Genomic DNA, 20,658 nt, shown 5'->3' with positions numbered 1-20,658 from the left:
AACACAAGTCTGCAATTAATGTGCAAAGGGTACTCTGTCAAAAAAAAACTGTCACTGATGCACGCTTCCCAAGGTGCAATTAGTGCTCAGCAGCACTAAAACATCAAAAGCCCCAAAATTTTCTGCCCAAAATTTCTGTCACAAATGTCTGTTACAAAAGCCCCAAAATGTGCATTCAATGTGTCACAGACAGACACAGCACGTTTCCCAATGCTGAAAACTGAACCTGCTGTTCAGCACGTTTCCCAATGCTGAACCTGAACCTGTTGCACGAACTCCTGTGTAACAGAAAAGTGCAGAATGTTACCTCTGCGTGTTGACGACGGGCACGATTCCCGAGGTAATGACTGCTGGGTACAGTCGGGCTGACGCACAGGTACAGGCGTGCAGGATGGCGCGTCAGGACACAGGCGGCACGTCAGGGCACTGGTGGCGTGTCAGGAGACAGGTGGTGGGACAGGGTACCAGTGGCGGGACAGGGCGTCAGATGGCGGGCAGACGGGAGCAGCTCGTCAGACGGGCGGGATGAGCAGTCACGAGCTGCTGACGCGAGCAGGCGGCCAGGCGAGCTATGCGTGGTCAAAAACGGCGTCTGCAGACAGGTGGCACGCTGGGACAGGTGGCGCTGGGGGCGTCTGCAATCAGCGCGCTGGGCAGAGAAGGCTGCGCCTGGACTGAAGACGTCTGCAGATGGCGCGCTGCAACTGGCGGGTGGAGCTGTGCGCTGGCGGCTGGAGCTGACGCTGGCGGGTGGAGCTGCAAGTGACGTGGCTGCTGACGAAGGTACAGGCTGCACGTGCTGTACCAGACAGGTACTGACGAGCTGTCAGTGCTGACGCAAGTCCTCGGGAACCGAACAGAGCTGCTGACCAGCTCTGATACCAAATGTCAGATGGGAGAGGATCGAGGTGCAGCTGAAGTGCAGTAGACAGTGTGAGAGTGAGAGACAGAGTTGAGCACGACACCCAATGCAATAGTACTGAATAGAGTGTAAGCTGAAAGTACAAATGATAACCCTTATACCTTAGGGTTATAAGGGGCTGTTCACACCCGAACACAGTAAGTGCCCGTAAGTGTGCACCACAAGCACATACAAAATAGTACACATAATCTGGGGGAAAAAACCTCTCCTACCGAGAGTAAAAAGTGCCCCAGTGTCCTAGTGATCACCCGCACACTCCCATATGAGCGTAGGCGTAAGTAAGGCGTGTGAGATACCCAACAGGCCCATTGTGCTAGCCTCAATTGTGGGAAACTTGTAGATTTGGACTGAGCCCTTAATCTCTGATGACTCTATAGAGATGGGGTGGACATGAGGACGGAAGTCCATCGAAGGTCCAACAAACCAGTTTGACACCCCCTCGGTTTTTTATCTTGAGTTTGGTCCTTTGGTACCATTCATATGTTACACTTGTTATGCAAATATGTAAGGTATGGAACATACACAAAAAATAAGAGAATAAAATATGTTGTTTCGTATGTTTATTAAAAAATACAAATCAAATTATATATTCTGGAGAGGGAGAGGGAGAGGGAGTATAGATGAAAGTGAGAGAGGGTGGGGGGTGTGGATGAAAGTGAGAGAGGGAGAGGGAGAGGAAGAGCAATAGGGAGAGGAGAGGAAGAGATGGTGTGGTTGAAAGTGGGAGAGGGAGGTGAAGAGGGAGAGCAAAAGGAAGTGTAGATGAAGCTTGAAACTAGAAGGTGGATGAGCTCAAGAGAGGGAGATTGAAGAATATGAAGGTTGAAGAAGGTGATGAGATCAAAGGGAAGTGCGACTTTTTTTTTTTTTAAGTGCAAAAAAAAGGGGCAGACAGGACAATCATACAATTCCCAAACAGCTTGTACTAATACCATAAGACAATATAGTTACCATATGGAACATTCTGTACATGCATGGAATGCAACATTGGCCCTCACATTTCTTCCCCTTCTGACAACAAGGGCCCCCTTTGAAGATGCGAGAGAGAGAATCTTATGAAATTGGTCAAATAGTTGAGTGTAATGCAATAGCGGACACTCTCAGAATATGGGCATAGTAGGCTATGAGATCACTTGTTGGAAAAAATTGAAATATATATATATGGATAGTAAGGAACAAAATGACTTGGTCATCAGGTGATGTAGGAGGCCTTGAAGTGGCAAACTCAGCAGCAGATAAATGCTAGTTTTCCACTAACTTGATTTTAAGGTCATCTTGATGTGTGATTTCGAACTCTTGGAGCTCATGGTCGAGATTGATGTGACAAGTCCTATCTCCAACCACATAGTGGTCAGTCAAGTGTTCCCATTGCTCTAATGCTAGGTCAAGGTGTTGTAATTGTGACTGGAAATATGGCAAAAGACCTTGCATTAACTCAACTATGTTGGAAGCATTCCTTGCTTTCCAAGAGAGCAGACACCCTGCGGAGAAGCCCAAGGTTTGGTTTGGGTTTCAATCCCTGAACTAGGTCGACAAGTTGTGTGTCTGAAACATGCCTAATAAGATTTGACCATGTACTATAATTAGGCCTGTTGGAACAAGTCTTGTTAGTGAAAGCATTCTTTGTAAAGAAAGGTGAACAATAAAACTTTGAGGTATCATATAAGAGGGGTAGGATGGGAAGACATGAATAGGGTTTGGGATACCATAAGGTGCCGTAGGAGGAGACATTGGAGCTTGAAACCTTCTCCCAATTGTAGGCTAAAGGCATTGGAACACAGCCGGAAGGTCTACTTGGTAAGGACATTTGGCAACTTGTGTTACCAATTGGTCAACAATAGGGGATGGGTACACTTGCGTGTAAGTAACCCATGCAAATAGTACCCGATGGTGCTTGGTTTGGGGGACGAGCCCCCACCACGAGTGCATCACTACCCCATTGCACAACAGTGTCGGACCTAAAGAAATAAGATGTGCTTATGTTTGAAGGTCCCCCCAATGTGGTGTATGGTGTTACTGATGAAGGAATGAATGAAGGTGTAGCGAAAGAAAAGGACAAGATGGGTGGGATTTGGAATTGAGGTGTGGATGGAGGTGAAGTGAATGTAGTGGACAGACTTTGTGTGTTAGATGCAAGGTAAGCTCGAAATGTTTCATCCATGAAACTTTTTGTTTTACGCTTGGTTACATTTAAGTGGAACGACAAATGAAACTGCAGAACAACACATTCAAAATACATATGTTTAACTTATTTCAAATAGTAATTGTGTTTTTCTTCTAAAGTGAAATGGATAGGCAAATGTTATGCATACTTAAACGTTTCAATAGTGAAACATGCTTCACGTTTTAACCCTAGTGAAATGAATGGAACTTAAATGAAAACGTGGGAAATTGAAATGTAGATGATGGAGTTTATGTAGATGAGGATGAAGCACCGAAAACAGGGTGACTAGAAGAAGCAAAACTTGAAGGAGATTTACTTAGAGTTTTGCTTATAGTCACCTCTTCTTGTGTTAGTATATTGGAATCTTTCTTCTTTGAGACTTGATCTAGTATCGACAAACAGAAATTTATCTTCTTCATGACTTAGTTTTACCTTCAAGTTGTTGGGCCCAATGCATGATAATCAAGTGGTATTAGGCCCAAGAGATTTGATATGTTATGTACTGTCTACAGTCGTCAGTTGTATCCTCACCTATGCTGGACTCCTTGGCAGTTATGAATACAACTCCTGATTGGTCCTTCACATAAGTTGATTTGGAGATTGATTTGGTGATGAAGTGTTTGAAGTCATCTTGTCTTCTTTGTTCTTACTTCTTGCCAATGTCAAGCTTTCAAATCAAGACTTGGGTATCTTCAATGTGTACCTAGCTTTGAGCAAAGAAGATAAACACAAACTATACGACAAAACACAATGATAGATAGTAGAACTCAAATAGCTTAGAGTGAATAAAAGTGAATGCTGAAAACACACTACGCAAAGTCAAATACAACCACCTTGAACCAGCATGTCTTAGAGTGGACTGGGGCAGAGATGAACCTGAGAGTGTGTTGTACTCTGAACGGATCTTGATCAGCAAGCAGCCCTTCAAGGTAATAAGCTGTTGTAGACAGAGCAGAGTGTGGAATCTGTCCACAATAGGCTTATCAATGGCAATGGCAGCAGGGTGGTCTGTATGAGGGAGAAAACACAAATTGGAACAGCTCCAAATCAGGGCAGCAGGCAGAAAACCATGGCAGTGATGGAGGCGCCTGCTGTAGACAGAAAACACAGCCTCATGCTGCTCCTGGATGTTCTGGCAATTGTAAGAACCATGATATCAGCATGTGACAGTCCTAGACAGGTGGAATTGGAGCCGTGCCAAGAACAGTATGCAGATAGAGCAGCTGCAGCAAATGCATCCTCTGAGGATGCAAGCAGCAGTCATTGATGGCACCAGCTGATGCAGTGTTTGTATCTGCAAAACAGGAATCACTAAGCTTCTAGGCAGCCTCTCTATTTATGGATGTGGATCCTACCAAAAGTTTGGTTGTTTGCTTTTGGGTCATAGAAACTTTGGAGCATTTTGAGTTTTGGGTTGTTTAAAATCAGCTCATGAAGGTTTAACTAGTAATGCATCTTTTTTAGCTGGAGATGCAACTTGAGAGAACTTTGGTGGGCTCATGTGCCTATAAACAGGGGGTGGTGCCAGCCGCTCCGCATCCCACATACTTGCTGCCCATTGCCCTGCATCTCCACCTGCTAACAATTGCCCACCTGCTGCGGCTTGCCATAACGAGCTGCAACGTCATCTTTGACTGCTGGTGGCTGCATTCCTGCACAGTTTCCTGCCCTGCTGCTGTCCATCTGCCGCTCATCGGCCATGGCATCATCTACCAGACTACCAGTTCATGACCAGGCTGTGTGTCTGGTGTTTCCAACACATGATTAGCTGTGCTTGCTGCCATTCAGGCAGCCTTGGCTGATGTCATCATCATTGACAGTTTGTTGCCTGCATTTGCTACAGATCCGCTGCTGCTCAACATCTTGGAGTTCTCTTATGGCTACATTATCTTCTCCAGAGGCCTCATTTGCTGCTGGCCACTCCTCTAGGCCCACTACAACTGTGTTTTCTCCATATCTGGTTGTGTGGCATCTTCCATCATTTGAGCTTTGGTATTGTGTTGCTTGATGATCTTTTGGAGGCTGTCTCCTTGGACTCCCTCCCCTCAACCCACTCCTTGAGAGACAATGTTAAGAGTTTTTCTCCACTCTTTAGACATATACTATGGCTTCATTTGCTACAAATCTCGTGCCCCTTGACATCCCATAGTTCTCCTAGAGTTGTGTTTTCTTCTTGAGAGGATTCTTTCGCTGTTGATCACTCCTTCGGGCCTGCTACAATTGTGTTTTCCTCATCTTTGATTGCGTGGCATCCTTTGTTATTTGAGCTCAGTTGGTTAAGTTGAACAGGGTAGTGACTAGAAAGTCTTTGGTTCAACTCCTACATTTCGCACGGTCATTTAATATAGGTGTTACAAAAAGGGAGAATTGATCTTGGGTTAGTGTGTTAATAAAAACAAGGGGGTTACTAGAGTAGCCACTTGGTTATGAAGAAAGAAAGATATATTAACGTATTTTGAGGCCAAAATCAGCCTATGAGACGGCACCATGCACAATATTAATCATCACTAATCCAAGTGTGACGTGCTAAAATATCAGTGATATAAAGAACCTATAGTGATGTATAAGAGAAAATAGTGCCTATGTAGGGATACGATAGGAGGATGAAGGAGTACATGTTTAGTTGTGTGGCTAAGGAATATCCATATATGTGGTTCCACCCAATTATGATTGGTGGATAGAATATGTCATACATCCTTGATGAAATAGTATGGGGGTAGTATTTGGGCTGAGCCCTCAGCTCTGTCATGTGCTACTCATGTTGCCGGCGGATCTCCCCCTCTCTCTCCCCCTCTCGTGTAGCATCTATGTGTGGTATCCCTGTATCCGTGGTTTGTGTGTTTCTCTGATCTCATTAGATGTCTAGACTATCATCCCTCTCCATGTGGTTGTTGTATGTGGAGTCACTATCTCAAAGAAATCAACAAGTTGTGGTTGGCAGCCCCATTTGTGTATGGTGCATGCTTGTAATAAATAGTGTGACTGATTTGGGGACTCCATGATTAGTGTGAGGGAGGTGTCCTCTCTGAATAGCGTGGAGTATCTAGCTCGGATTGTGCTATAGGCTTTATATTTGCAGATATAGTGCTCCTTGCTCTCCACCTTTTCTTGGCATAGTTTGCATATCCTCTCAGGCTCTAGAGATGTGTGATGCTTTCCTAGTCCCAATCTCGATCTAATAAGAGGATACTTTGAGCTGGTCAATGGCTACTCGCATCTCATGTGGCATGTATACATCTAGGTATCTTGATCTCACAACGACATGACCAAGTTCCTCTAGGCATGGGAGAGGTGCGTGAAGGGGGAGTCAGGATGATACTAAAAGGGGGGGAGGTAGTCCATGTCAATCCCATATCATGTGAGCCTTTGTTGGATGTGTGTATAGCATGAAGTCTCCTGTCCTACCTAAGCTAGCTGTTGAGAGGTCTCAAAGGTCTTATACTCTGTGTATGAAGCTGACAGTCTTAGAAAGGGTCCCCATCATCATGGGAGGTGCAACAAATGGGAAGTAACTACGAGATTACAAGGTGACAAGATAACAAGAGTATAATGGAAAACAAAACTAGATACCATGACTAGACAAGAGCTAGAATTGGAACTCGAAGTTACTTACTTGGAGGTCTCGACTTCATGAGCTCCCAAGACTGGCATTGGCAAGACTGAGGAGCTCTATGGCAAGCCCCTCCTGTTATGGGTGTTGGAGGACAGCTAAACATCTTCTAGAATATTCCATGAAGACATGATCGATGATGTAGGTGATGGCATGGCATATCTTCTAAAAGGTACTATGATGACATGGCAAGGATGGGTTTGCATGGTTGGCTCGAGGATGTCCTATTAAGGATGTGTTCGCATGGGGTGTGGATTCATATGGCATGAGGAAGAATTAATTCGTACACTTAATCATGGCATGTCTGTGACATTACCCCCTCCTCTAACGATGAGTTTCATGAGGAGCGGCTTGGTAGTTTGGTCCAAGTTTTGTTGGATTCCTCTTGTGAAGTTCTTTAACTTTAAGAGGTGCTCTTTGGAGGTATTCTGTAGGTTCCCAAGTGCGATCATTGATGTCGTATCCTTTTCAATGAACAAGGTATTCCAATGGACCTTGGGAGATCCTAGAGTCTAAGACATGCTTGATCAAGGTCACACTGGAATGGCCAAGGGTTGCAGGAGGCCATGTGATTTGTGACGAGATCCCTTGGCCTTGTTGCAAGTATCACATGATTTTATGTATTCCTTAATTTCTTTCCATATCTAGAGCCACAAAAAATCTCTTGAAATAAGCTCTAAGGTCTTATTAACTCCAAAGTGTCATGTTGTTGGGGTGTCATGGCATTGTTGGAGTACTTGGAGTCTGGACTTTCTTGAAGGGATGTAAAGTAGATCCTTATAGTATAACAATCTATTAGTTTCTTGAAACTCACAAACTTTATTTCCTTTTCTCTCTTGATTTTTTCTCTTGACATTGTTGGCCAAATCATCATGTGGCAGGGCTTCATAGAATAACTGACAAGGCTTCATAGAATAACAGGATCATGGTAGGGTCCTCTTGGTGACTAGCGGGATTATCTTTGATTGAGGATGTAGATTGTCATAAAGTATTCTAGATTTTTGTGATCTGTATATATGATAACTTAATGGGCTGCACCCTCTAGATGATGATGCCAAGTATCAAAGGCATCTACATTGGCAAGGAGTTCTTTGTGATGGATCTCATAGTTTATCTCTAGAGGGGAGAACTTCCTTGAGTGGAATGCCATTGGATGCATATGACCATCATCTCCATGCTAGGACAAGATGGCTCGTAAGGCATAGTTTGATGCATTGGTTTCCAAGAAAAATGGCTCAATAGGATTTGGGTGGACTAGGATTGGAGCAGTGATGAAAGTGGTCTTCAAGGTTTGGAAGGCCTTCTTGGCTTCTGGGGTCCATGACAATCTTGAGTTTCCTGAGAGTTTGGTGAGTGGTCTGACTATCTTTAAGTAATCCTTGGTAAATATCCTATAGAAGTTGGCAAAGCCAAGGAAACATTGGAAATCATGGACACATGTGGGTGTCTACCAATCAAGAATAGTCTCGATCTTCTTGGGGTCCATGAAGATTCCTCTCTGGGAGACATTGTACTTGAAGAATTTCACTTCTGTTTGATAGAAAAAACACTTCTCAAGTTTTACATATAATCCTTTTTCTTTGAGCTTTTCCAAAACTAATTTTACATGGTGCTTATGCTCCTTTGGATCTTTTGAGAATATCAAGATATCATCCAAGTATATAACTACAAAATCATCTAGATGTTCTCGGAAGATATCATTCATTATATGTTGAAATATTGCAGGAGCATTGATGAGACCGAATGGCATAACAACATACTCGAAGTGACCATATCTTGTGCGGAAGGCTGTCTTCCATTCATCTCCTTCTTTGATCCGTACAAGATTGTAAGCCCCTCGTAGATCAATCTTTGTGAAGATCTTGGCTTTTCCAAGGCATTCGAAGAGCTTTGGTATCAATGGCAAAGAGTATTGATTCTTGATTGTTATCTTGTTGAGTCCTCGATAATCCATACACATTCGAAGTGACCTGTTTTTCTTCTTTACGAACACAATTGGGGCTCCAACAGGAGACTTCAAGCGCCTAATGAACCCCTTGGCTAAGTTCTCATCAATGTTCTTGCATAGTTCAGCTAGTTCATCAAGGGATAGCCTGTAGATGGGTCCAAAAGGTGGTTGAGCCCCCTCATGGAGTTCTATAGTACAATCATATGGTTTGTGTTTGGGCAAGAGATCTGTATTCTTTTTTTCAAAGACATCTTGGAATTCTTGAATTGCCTTGGTAGCTCGACCTACTCATCTTTACTAGATTTTTGAGCTGGAATATGATATATCATGTAGATCGATTCTTGCCTTGTTGTGGGCATAATGTTGGAGTTTAGCTGGAGGGGTGAGCAACAGTTCGAGGAGTGAAAGTGACGAGAGAGAGAGAGAGAGAGAGAGAGAGAGAGAGAGAGAAAGAGAGAGAGAGAGAGCGTGAAAGTCCGATTAGATTTGACACCAACAAAGAGTTAAAAAAATTTTTACTTAGGGCTTATAAGGGTGCATTCACATACACAACTGAATAATGTGCATGTACTATACACAGAGGTGAAAACGGGCCTTTATCCCAACAATCTCCCACTTAAAGGTCCGAAGTGAACCTCTAACCAACTCCCACTAGTCATATGCAATGCTCATGCTGAGCTTTGCTTAGACTTTTAGTGAGAACATTTGTAGGGTTGTCTTGTGTTTTGATCTTGGTCAATGTGATTAGACTATCTTCCAAAATTTGTCTGATAAAGTGATATCGCACATCTATATGTTTTGTACGTGAATGAAACATGGCGTTCTTAGCTAGATACACAACACTCTGGCTATCACATCCCAATACTGCAGTATCCATAGACATATCGAGATCCTCTGCAAGTTTGCTCAACCGTATAGCTTCCTTAGAAGCTTCAGTAGCTGAGATGTATTCAGCTTCAGTAGTACTCAATGTGACAATGTTCTGCAACTTGGAACACCAAGAAACGGCCCCACTAGCAACTGTAAAGACATACCCACTAGTGGACCTACGTGTGTCCAAGTCACCTGCCATGTTTGCATCACAATAACCCTGCAAATTAAGTGCACCCTGCCTATAGCAAATACACTTTCTTTGTGTACCCTTTAGGTATTAAAGAATACACTTGACAGCTTCCCAATGTGTTTTACTAGGATTTGACATAAACGTGCTAACAACTCCCACTATATGAGCAATGTCTAGACGGGTAGCAACCATAGCATACATAAGAGAGCCACAAGCCGATGCAAAAGGGACTCCCTTCATAGCATTTGCTTCCACATCATCTTTTGGGCTATTAGCTTTACTAAGCTTAAGATAAGGAGGTAAGGGTACCCCAAAAGGCTTAGCTTCAACCGTGTTCAATCTGTCCAATACCTTTTCAATGTATTTTTCTTGAGATAAAAACAACAATTTCTGCATTCTATCTTTGCAAATCCTCATGCCCAAAATATGCTCTTCATTCCCCAAATCGTTCATGGAGAAGTCTGATTTCAGCTGATTTTTTAGAGCATCCAAACTAGTCTTTCTTTTCCTAGCTAGCAACATATCATCCACATACAAAACAAGTATGATGGGGCTGCCATCTATATCCTTTTTCATGTACAAACAATAATGTGTATGGCTGCGTGTAAATCCATGAGATAGCATAAAAGTGTCAAAATTTTTGTACTACTATTGTGGTGGTTGCTTCAGCCCATACAGGCTGCGTTTTAGTTTACACACTGTCTGCTCTTTTCCAGAAACTACAAAGCCCTCAGGGTGTTTCATGTAGATTTCCTCATCAATGTCACCATGCAAGAAAATTGTTTTTGCATCCATTTGGTACAGCTCTAAGTCCAATACAGAAATGAGAGCAAAAAGCACACGTAGTGTGGTCATCTTCACAACAGGTGAGAAGACCTTTTGGAAGTCAATCCCTTCCTTGTGTGCATACCCTTTAGCGACCAGTCTTGTTGCTTTACTTTATTGGGCTCATTAAACCCTTCCTTCTTTGCATACCCTTTAGCGACCAGTCTTGCCTTGTACTTGGGTTTCCCATCAACTGTCTTTACTTTGTAAACCCATGTGTTTGGAAGAGCCTTCCTTCCTTTGGGCAACGACACAAGATCCCAAGTATCATTAGCATATAGAGATTTAATCTCTTCCTGCATAGCTAGCTCCCACTTTACTGCTGAATTCGCATGACTTGGCCTCTTTGTATGTAAGAGGCTCACCTCATTTGTAAGCATCTTTGCCACCCTAGATACCTTCTTCGGCATGACCGGCTACACTTCCTTCGTCATCAAATGGTTCGAACTCTGTGATCCATGAGTTTTTAGATTCCCTCTCTCGTAGAGAGGAAGAAGAGGGGAATGTACTCTCTTTGCCCTCAGAGGGAGCGTTTACTTCTTTTTCAGTTGTAGATGGGGTCAGGGGCCCTATACCTCCACGATCAAAAGGGACACCTACTCATCATGAAGTTCCTCCACACCATTTACTCTTTGGGAATGGTGGTCTTTTGTAGTCATTTCTTGTATCCAAGATCTTCAAGTACTACCTAGATTAGGGCCTTCAAGGTTCAGTCCCATGACTTCGTAATGAGGCCTTCAAATTCCTTCCAGCATGGAGTTACGGAGCTAGTGGCTTCTCTCTTGCGGTCGAGTCAGGTTCTACTATTCATCCAATCTACTGTTTCTTTCTATAGGTTACCTTCAGTTGGAAATCTTAAATCTTGGAGATCCTCTACATCTTAGTTATCTCTCTTCACTTCTCTTTTTTCATCCCTTTTTGGGCGTGAGAGAGGGTGTTGAGAAACCACTTATTCTGTGTATCCACCTCAATTAGGGTTTTGTACTGATAGCCCCAAAAAGGGCTAGCGCCCTCATTTTGGGCACTTTTATCAATGGATGGCCACACAGTGGTGCACCACCCTAGATAGCTTAGGCTTATAAATAGGCTATCTCTTCATTCATTCCACTTTCTCGTCTCTCTTCTTATTCATTCACCACTCTTGTTCTATCATTCGGGCATCCTTTTCTCTCCTTGCCATTGTTGCTTACACCCCCTATTGGACATTGCAGTTTGTGGCCACCTTCCATCCATCCCCACTTGGTGTTCCATTGCAGCATTCTAGTGTCATGTTCTACTTCCATGTTTCACTGTTGTTTTCTACTGCCACATTCTATTGTGGTGTTCTACCGTTGCGTCTCGTAGCCTAGTCCTCTTCCTAGCATTCAAGGACTGCGCTTCACTCCCTCGACAACTAGTGATTCTTCTTTATGCTTGATGGTATCAAAGGACTATGCTTCTTCTTCTTCTTCTTCTTCTTCTTCTTTTTCTTCTTCTTCTTGCGTAAATGTGTCGACAGAAGTAATGGTAAGTCTCCATCTTTGGCGTTGAAAGTGTATAGGTATTGAGTTAGAAGAGGATGAATCCTCTCATCCAATACCACATCGAGCTAGTGAAGCACCTATGGGGTAAGGAGAGGCTAGTGGGCCTAGTGGTGCTAGCTAAATTGGAGGTGCCAGTGGCCCATAAAAAAGAAGTGCATCTATATTCATATTAGGTCCAAGTACAAAAAGGAAACCTCGTTGCTATCTTCTAGTGGTGGTGGACAAAAGGATTCCTTGCATGGTGCAAGTGTCCATGCAGAACTTTAGAGGTATGCAATTGTGGAGGTAACTAGGGAACTCACACGCTTATTTATTCAGTGTTCTATCCCTTTCAATGTGGCCACTACACATTGGAGCCCTTGAAGGAGACATGGATGAAATATGGATGCATAATATTATGCGATGGATGGTCAGATATGTGCCAAAGGAATGTTTACAATGTTTTTGTGTCTTCATATAAAGGCACCATGTTCATTAAGGCCATCAATGCCTTTGTGTTAGGTCTTACCATCACAAGAGCTTTTATTTGGGAGCACATGTGACAAGTCATCATGGATATAAGAGTCCAAAATGTGGTGCAAGTGGTGATAGATAATGGAAGCAATTGTGTGTCTATGGGACGTGTGCTTGAGGAGGAGTTTCCTAGCATAGTATGGATTTCATGTGCATTCCATTGCCTTGACTTGCGTATTGAAGATGTTGGGAAAATATCTTGGATGGATGATATTTTCAAGACGGAAACAAGCATGGTAAGATTTGTGAAGAAGAGGTCACAAGCATGTTTCGAGCCAATAGCACACTTGAGCTATTGAAGCTCTCTAGTACTAGATTTGCTTATATGTTTATTGTATTGGAGAGGTTGATACATGTCCGTACAAATTTGATACTGACCATTGCATGCCAGGAATGGCTCACATGGAGTGAAAGAGTCTCCAAAGGCTCTTGCTTTTAGGCGCAATATTTTAAATGAGAGTTGGTGGATTGAGGCAAAGGCATTGGTGAAAAGTCTCACTCCTATTTACATTGTATTACGCATCATTGATATAGAGGGGAGTACTTTGGGGTTTCTATATGAATATATGGATAAAATTGGCGAGGCTTTGCTTCGCAACAGCTTTTTGCCCCAAGACAAGTAAGTTTTTGTTTAACTTTTACACATGTAATTATTTGTTATTAACGACTCCTTGATGATTGATCATTATTCTAACTTCTAAGTTTTCAACTTATTTTATCTATGATCCATCATCCTTTGCTCTGAAGGGTTGATGAGATCCGTGCAGTGTGGAATGCACGATGGGATTAGTTCCATAAACCAATCCATGCTATCGCACATATCTTGCATCCCTTTTGGTGCAGCGAGGAGCAGTACACTAGCGAGGAGTTAGAGGAGGGCTTCATGGAGTACATGAGATGCCTCACAGGGGATGATATAGATATGATGAAGAGAGTAGAGGATGATTTGATGACATTCTGCAATCATTCTCTTCATTTTGGCCAACCCACAGCTAGGCTTCGAGAGAGACAGCTTCAACTTGTCTCTTGGTGGAAGAAATACGGTAGTTGTTCTCCTACTTTGGTATATGATTGGTGACTTTTCTATTTTGAATCTTGATTATCTAATGCATTATGCAACTTAGGTAACAGGTTTTATAATCTATTGCCCACTCAAATGTTGATTTTGTGGCTTGTATACTAGCAATTGCAAATTACTTGACCTCAATCTTTTAAATTTGAATAGAAACGCATTGCCATTTGGGTCCTCTCACAAGATTGTAATTCAGGGCCCGTTGGAAGGAGCTAGATCACATGGGCTCTGTTTCGCACCAAAAAGAGAAACAAGTTGACAATTGCCCAGCTAGAGCGTTTAGTGTTTTGCCATTGCAATCTCTTGCTTCTTGAGAGGACCTCTTTGTTCCTTGAGCCTTCACAGGTAAATTGGTAATGATTAGTATTATGTATAATTAACTTTTTAACCTTGAGTCCTTGACACTTGACATTGCTAATTTGCTTGGAAGTTGGATTGTAAATTGTGATATGTATGAATATTGAACATATTGAATCTTCTCTCATATGATCTATCTTTGTCTCGTTCACCTTTACAGGTGAATGTTGACAAGATTGATATAGAGAAGGTGTGTGACATACTGCAGATACCACAGGAGGAGTAGGATAGGGCCACACGTGGTCATACATCACAGGCAGAGTCAGAGCCAAAGTCCGGGGTTGAAGCTGAGGCTACTTCATCAACTTCTCAATCAGGGTCCTCGAAGTCGGACGAGGAAATGGTGTACAGATCCTCTGAGTCCGAATAAGTCATGAGTCATGACTCGTGAGTTGTGATATAAAGGAGTCAGTTTAGCAATGCAGAGTCCAGAGTCGAGACTATAGTTACTAGTTGTTCGTTGATGTTGATACTTATAGCCTCACTGGACTTTGGAGTTTTGACAGATTATTCACATGACATAGTTACATATATCATTGTATCGTGATTTCACTTATTATGCATCTTGATTCTTGTTCCATTGTTCTTGATGTCAATCTTCAGTGTTCACTGCTCGTTAGATCATAGATTATTCATGAGCCATAAATTCTTAATCATTTTGTTGCCTTAAGTTTTGAAAATTGAGTCTTAATTGTGTTAAGTTGTCTTAAGTTTCAACCATTGAGTCCTCCGTCTTGAGTCTTGACTCCTCACTCTTCGAAGTTCACTCGTGAGTTGTGACATGACACATGTAATGAGTCATGATTTCAATCATATGACATGAAGACTCAAAGTTTTATACGAAATTTGGATACATGTTGTTGTAGCCATTGATATATTTACATACCCACATAATATTGTATTTATTTTAGTGTACAATCCGAAACGATGTTTCCCCGTTTCCAAAATTTGGCCGAAACTCTGAAACTTCGGTTTTCCCCATTTTCGAAACTCCCCGGTACTATGGCCTAGAACCATCCTACATCTTGTGATCTTGTTTTTTTTTAATGATTAATACATTTACCTATTACATGGGAAAAATAAATTGTTGCATATACACCAATTTAAAGAGATTGATATGATAGTTTGTGATATGAAAGTACAAGCATAGGGGATTATTATATAGCCTTGGGATTCCCCCAAACCCTAACCCTAGGCTCATAGAGAGAGAGAGAGAGAGAGAGAGAGAGAGAGAGAGGCGTGTGTTCACACGCTAACACATCACGGATGTGTGTTCATACATATGGAGGTCATAGATATAACTAATAAACTCCCCTTTGGGTCTTGGGTGAGTGAACCTAGGAGATCTTATGGAGGCCATCTTCATTGATTCCTTGTGCTTAGCATGCTCCTTGAGAGAGGTTTGGGTTTTTCTCCAACGGTTTGTTAAACACCATATCATTCAAATTAATTGAGTCTTGCCTTTACCCTACACTATATGTTGGTGTTTTTTGAGGAAGAAGCTTCTTGCTTTATTCCTAGAAGCCACTATTCTTGCACGCACTGGGCGAGAGCTACAACGGAAACTGTTGTGAAGGTAGGAGAGTAGGAGACACCATGTATTACTTTATTGGTCCATGGATCTGAAATTAATGTTATGGCATGCAGTCTATATATGTGTTTTCTCTGCAAACCCTAGAGTGTTATCCTCACAGCCCAATCATGGATGCCCAACTTTTGGTCCAAACTTGTAGTGTAATGTCTTGCTGCCCAAAGTCTCATATAAATTGAAAGTTTCACCACAAATTTCTGCTCCCAAGCTCTCTCCTCCCGAGGTTAGAACTTCGACTTTCAAGCTCTCTACCCACAATTGTATCTAGACAAGTGATAGATGATGGTCAGTTTTAGGTTGAATTTCCTTTTGTGCCCACCACCCATCAAAAGGCTTTGGCTAAATGTCTGCTGCCCACGAAAGGATTTAGACATGAATCCTCAACCCCAATCAAAGGTTTTTGTTCAAATGTGTACTTCTCGCATTTCGTTTTGAGATGAAAGTCTTTTTGTTTTCAATAAAGCTTTCCAATATTGATTAAATTTGGGGTTTGGGTTTAGAAGTGCGCAAAACCTTAGCTTGTTACATTGACAATGTTGAATGTATACTACATGAAACATGGACCATCATACCAGCAACAAGTGAAGAAGACAATATCAAAACTGCAGTGTGAGCAAGAGAGATGGCATGTGTGCCGCATAGAAGAGAAGTGGTGCCAATTGAGAAGCCTATAAGCTTTCCATGAAACATCATAGAAGTGGTGTCAATTGAGAAGCCAAAAAGCTTTCTGTGAAATGTCCATGAACACAAGATAGGATTGCTACTTAGCAAAGATCCAGCTGTCTTCTCCCTTTAAAACTCGACTTTTTGTTTACTTCTCCTTTTTCTTTCTTCTGTTGGTTGCATAATTCATATGCAGCCGCATCATATACTAAAGATGCATTGTTACCAGCTAAACGATTATTTAAACTGAAATGCTTGCAACCATATTTGGATTCAGTAAATGGAAGCCCATCTCAGGTAGATAACATTTGATGATAGCACTATTCTGCAGGCTAATGCTGTCACCAACACTATATTGAGCCCATGTTGTGCAATGACAAATAGAGAATGTTAGCTTATGGATTAGCTTCATGCTTAAATCAAATGGTATGGTCTAATATGCACAAGATCATACAGATACAAGTCTCTTTCAATCCTCCAACCCTAATCGAGCAAGCAACAGTAAAACAACTGGAGAATTTTTGAATCAAGAGCTTGTGTGGTGGAGGAGGCCAAGAGTTGGTTTGGAACTGTGAGGATTTAGTAAATGAAGTGAGAGAATAAAGGTCAGATCACCAATTCACAATTTCATTCTCATGTGTGAGTGGTTGTACTTGACGCAAGGATTTAGAGGCAATGTTGGCAAGTTGGGCCATGCATAGTGCATAAGGGATCCTAGCAAGGAGGCACTTAACTTGTGTGTCTATATCTTCTTCTTGAGGGCATATGTTTGCAAGAATTATGTTGGGAGCTACAATTCCATCCTACAGTTTCCATGCTTCTAGTGGTGCAGGGGAATCTGCTCTGCCTCTGTGATGGTCCAAGTGTCATCCACCAAGTTTGGCTATGGCTTATCTTATAAGAGGAACCAGATCTGGGCAAAAGTATTGCATCAATAAGTTTACATGAAAGTGTGAATGGAGATCTCCTGTGTGGGGTAGGACATGAATGATGAGCAGCAGCAGGGGCAGTACTTAATGTCTACTGTTCTGTTGACTCCCTCTCATCAAAGACCTGGGAAATATACTGGCTACCATATTACAGAAGACAAGATGCGCGACGTGCTAAAGGTAGATTAAGCTGATGCGGTAGAAGATGTAGTCTCTTTCTACAAGGAGGCTATGCAGCCAGGAAAAGCAGCAGTTTTAATAGAGGAGAGTGTAGACACAGTTTGTCCTGGATGGCACTGGCCCAATACCAGGAGCCTAGAATGATGTGTCTGGTTCCAGTGTGGCAGCAGTACAGCTGGATGAACAGGCTGCCAGCAGGCATTGCCTGCCCAACTGCTGCTGCTCTAGGTTCGACCTGCATGTGGCAGCCAGGTTGGGCCTGAAGCTCTTGCACTCTAGGCTTCTGTAATGTTTCTGCACTTCTAGCCGCATCATGAAATACAAATGAAGCATGATAGTTGTGTTGAATTAAATGCGTGTGAAATTATAGGTTTTGGAGAAGCCATAGTTTTTATCATACTTGTATGATTGTTGATGCAGAGGTATAAAAAACGTACAAAATCTGGAGTATGATATCCTATTTCAGACTTGACTACTATCAGGGGGCGGAAATGACTAAAAAAAGCATCAGAACTTGACAATTCTATGGAAAAAAGGTGTCATGTGCCTATAGACAGCATTGTATGGCAGCTTCCTACCATCGATGCTTTAATTGTGCCTTGTCTCAAATGACTAGAAATCAAAGTCTGAATTTTATTTGGCAAATCAATGTTGTGTCTTGATCATTGAATGCTTTACTGGTAGTGACTATTTCCTTTAATCTAAAGCTATTGAAATAATGAAATTCTAATTTTTTATTCAGCTTATTGTCTTAGTTACTCTAGATACATTTTTATTTGCTTCTAAAATTTTATTTGCTTCTAAAATTGAAATTAGGGCAATGTATGATTCAGCCCCAGGGCCTGAATCATACTTCAATCATACATTCATACCCATCTGAGTTTGACATATGATTGTCGTATGGGCAAACTAGAGGAGAAGCTGTTTATATCCATTTCTTCTTGATGTAAACCAGTTGGGTGTGATGGTCTTATAGTAAGGTGCAGGCCTATATGTGGAAGTATGAGCATTCTAATGTGAGTTTTGATGGTGTAGAGTGAAGGTCATCGTCAAATTCTGACAAAGGAGCTGGAAGCTGTGGGATTAAGGCTCAACAAAAGGCCCCCTCAGGTTTGACTTGCTTGTTCTCAACTGGTGTTTATGCTTCTGCAAGGAATTTGCTTTCAATCAATATTTTGGGAGCTCATTATTGTTTTTCTTTGACGTTTGACAACCTTTTCACAGATATACTTCAAGAAAAAGAAAACTGGCGGAATCTCTTTCAATAGTACATTGCCATTAACAAAAGTTGATGAAAAGCTCTGCTATCAGATAATGCACGAGTACAAGATCCACAATGCTGAGGTAACATTACTCTCTTAACTGGTGATAAACATGATTTGTTTTTTCAAGGGTTAGGTACTGCAGCTACATGTAATACCTTATTGATTGTTTCAGGTTCTATTCAAAGAGGATGCATCAGTTGATGATTTTATTGATGTTATAGAAGGAAATCGAAAGTACATCAAGTGTGTTTATGTTTACAACAAGATTGATGTTGTGGGTATTGATGATGTGGACAGATTAGCTCGTCAACAAAATTCAATAGTTATAAGCTGTAACCTGAAGGTTGGTAGTTTGAAAAGTACCCATATGATACATCAATGGTTTGGCTTTTCACATGTGCAGTTGCCATTATCCTAAATTGAAATTGAACTGGAGTTTCAGCTGGTACTGACTGCTAATATTCTGTTCTTGTGTACTTCTGTTCAGCTAAATCTTGATAGGCTGTTAGGAAAGATGTGGGAGCAGATGGGACTTGTACGAGTCTACACCAAACCTCAAGGCCAGCAACCAGACTTTTCAGAGCCAGTTGTTTTATCAACTGTAAGTAGAGCTTTTCTTTTTGTTTTGAATGTGAATGTTTATAGTTCATTGCATACAAACTAAAAATGAAAAGAAGCTGTACGTGCTAAGCTAGTTCTGGCAAGACATGTGAAGGCTTGTTTGTTCGTTGGACGCCTCTGTCCACCAAGCATGCAAAGGCTAGTTTATTGTCTACTCTCTAAGAAAAAACTGAACCACATATGCTAAGCTATTCCTGATAAGTCACACAGAGACTAGTTTGTTGTACACTATATAATCACCCAGGCTAGGTTATCCATGTTAAACGAGGAGTTATCTGTCAATCTTACAGGACAGAGGTGGCTGCTCAGTAGAGGACTTCTGTAACCACATACACAGAAGTCTGCTCAAGGATGTCAAGTATGTATTAGTGTGGGGTGTAAGTGCAAAACATTACCCACAACGATGTGGAGTTTCGCATGTTCTCTGCGATGAGGATGTGGTCCAAATAGTTAAGAAGAAGGTAACTAATGTGCTAATAATGTCACATCATGTCATGTTTAATTCTGATGCTAGACTTTCTACTGTCGATATTTAAAATGCTGATAAGGTCTTCTGAACAGGAAAAAGAGGAGGATGGGGGAAGAGGAAGATTTAAATCACATTCAACTGGGCCTGCTCGGATATCCGACAGGGAAAAGAAGGCACCACTCAAGACGTGACTTGTTTTTTAGACCAATCTTGAGCTATCATTCCAGAGAAGTGTTGGACTTCAGGGAGCATATATATTCTCAGCTGCTGCTTGCAGAGAAGCATCATTGGGAATGGGTATTTTGCTATTGTTCCAAATGCTTTGGTATTGTGCATTGCCATTGCTACATGTATTAAGGGACTGCAAGCACACTTCTGAGGTCTTCAACTCATCGACATGGCTGAAAATGTCATTACGGTCTTCAACTTCTAAAAGATGTACAGGATTGTGATCGAAGTTTGTCTCTCCATAGCTATATGAGAATTGGCATCCTGATGACTGGGATTCTCTGTTGGCTTGTTTACGATGAAAGTTCATGTAATGGTTGGAAATAATTTTGTTCAATTAGTTGGTTAGTTTTGATGAATCCTGGCACATTTATCCATACTTAAAGAATGTCTTACTATAGTATGTTAGTTTATCAGAACAGTCTCGCTTTTCTTGCGTGCTCGCACAATTTTGTTATGCATCCCATTTAACTTAAGCTTATTTCCATTCTTATGGTTGTGCCTGTGATGCTGACATAACATCTTTATCCCCGTCTTTGAACAGGTGGAGCCTCCTTTGGCCGTTGGGGGGGCTCAAGTCTTGGCTCATGGATAGTGGCACCTCTACTCATATGACCCATCATTGGGATTGACTGATGGATGCACATAGCAAAGGGGGACTTGGTCACCATCAGTTACCAATCTTAGGTTGAGTTTGTAGACTAGGCATGGTCCC

The 20,658-nt window shown here is 41.9% G+C and overlaps 1 protein-coding gene across 1 annotated transcript in view; it reads left to right on the top strand.

Moving 5' to 3' along the window:
• LOC148013539 (developmentally-regulated G protein 2) overlaps positions 1-20,291 on the top strand; it is a 117,731-nt gene extending 97,440 nt beyond the window's left edge. Inside the window, exons 7-12 of the mRNA XM_087667550.1 lie at positions 18,396-18,470; positions 18,585-18,704; positions 18,798-18,968; positions 19,113-19,226; positions 19,537-19,707; positions 19,808-20,291. Coding sequence (XP_087523676.1) covers positions 18,396-18,470; positions 18,585-18,704; positions 18,798-18,968; positions 19,113-19,226; positions 19,537-19,707; positions 19,808-19,906 — 750 coding nt within the window. The 3' untranslated portion in view covers positions 19,907-20,291. The remainder of the gene's footprint in view (positions 1-18,395; positions 18,471-18,584; positions 18,705-18,797; positions 18,969-19,112; positions 19,227-19,536; positions 19,708-19,807) is intronic.
• Positions 20,292-20,658: the final 367 nt, after the last annotated feature.

The sequence above is a fragment of the Lygodium microphyllum genome, chromosome 26 (genome assembly GCF_053477565.2).
Source record: "Lygodium microphyllum isolate KBCC chromosome 26, Lygodium_microphyllum_v1.1.10, whole genome shotgun sequence".
Taxonomy (NCBI): domain Eukaryota; kingdom Viridiplantae; phylum Streptophyta; class Polypodiopsida; order Schizaeales; family Lygodiaceae; genus Lygodium; species Lygodium microphyllum.
Note: the sequence above shows the minus strand (reverse complement) of the source record. Positions and strands in the feature narration are given on the sequence as shown.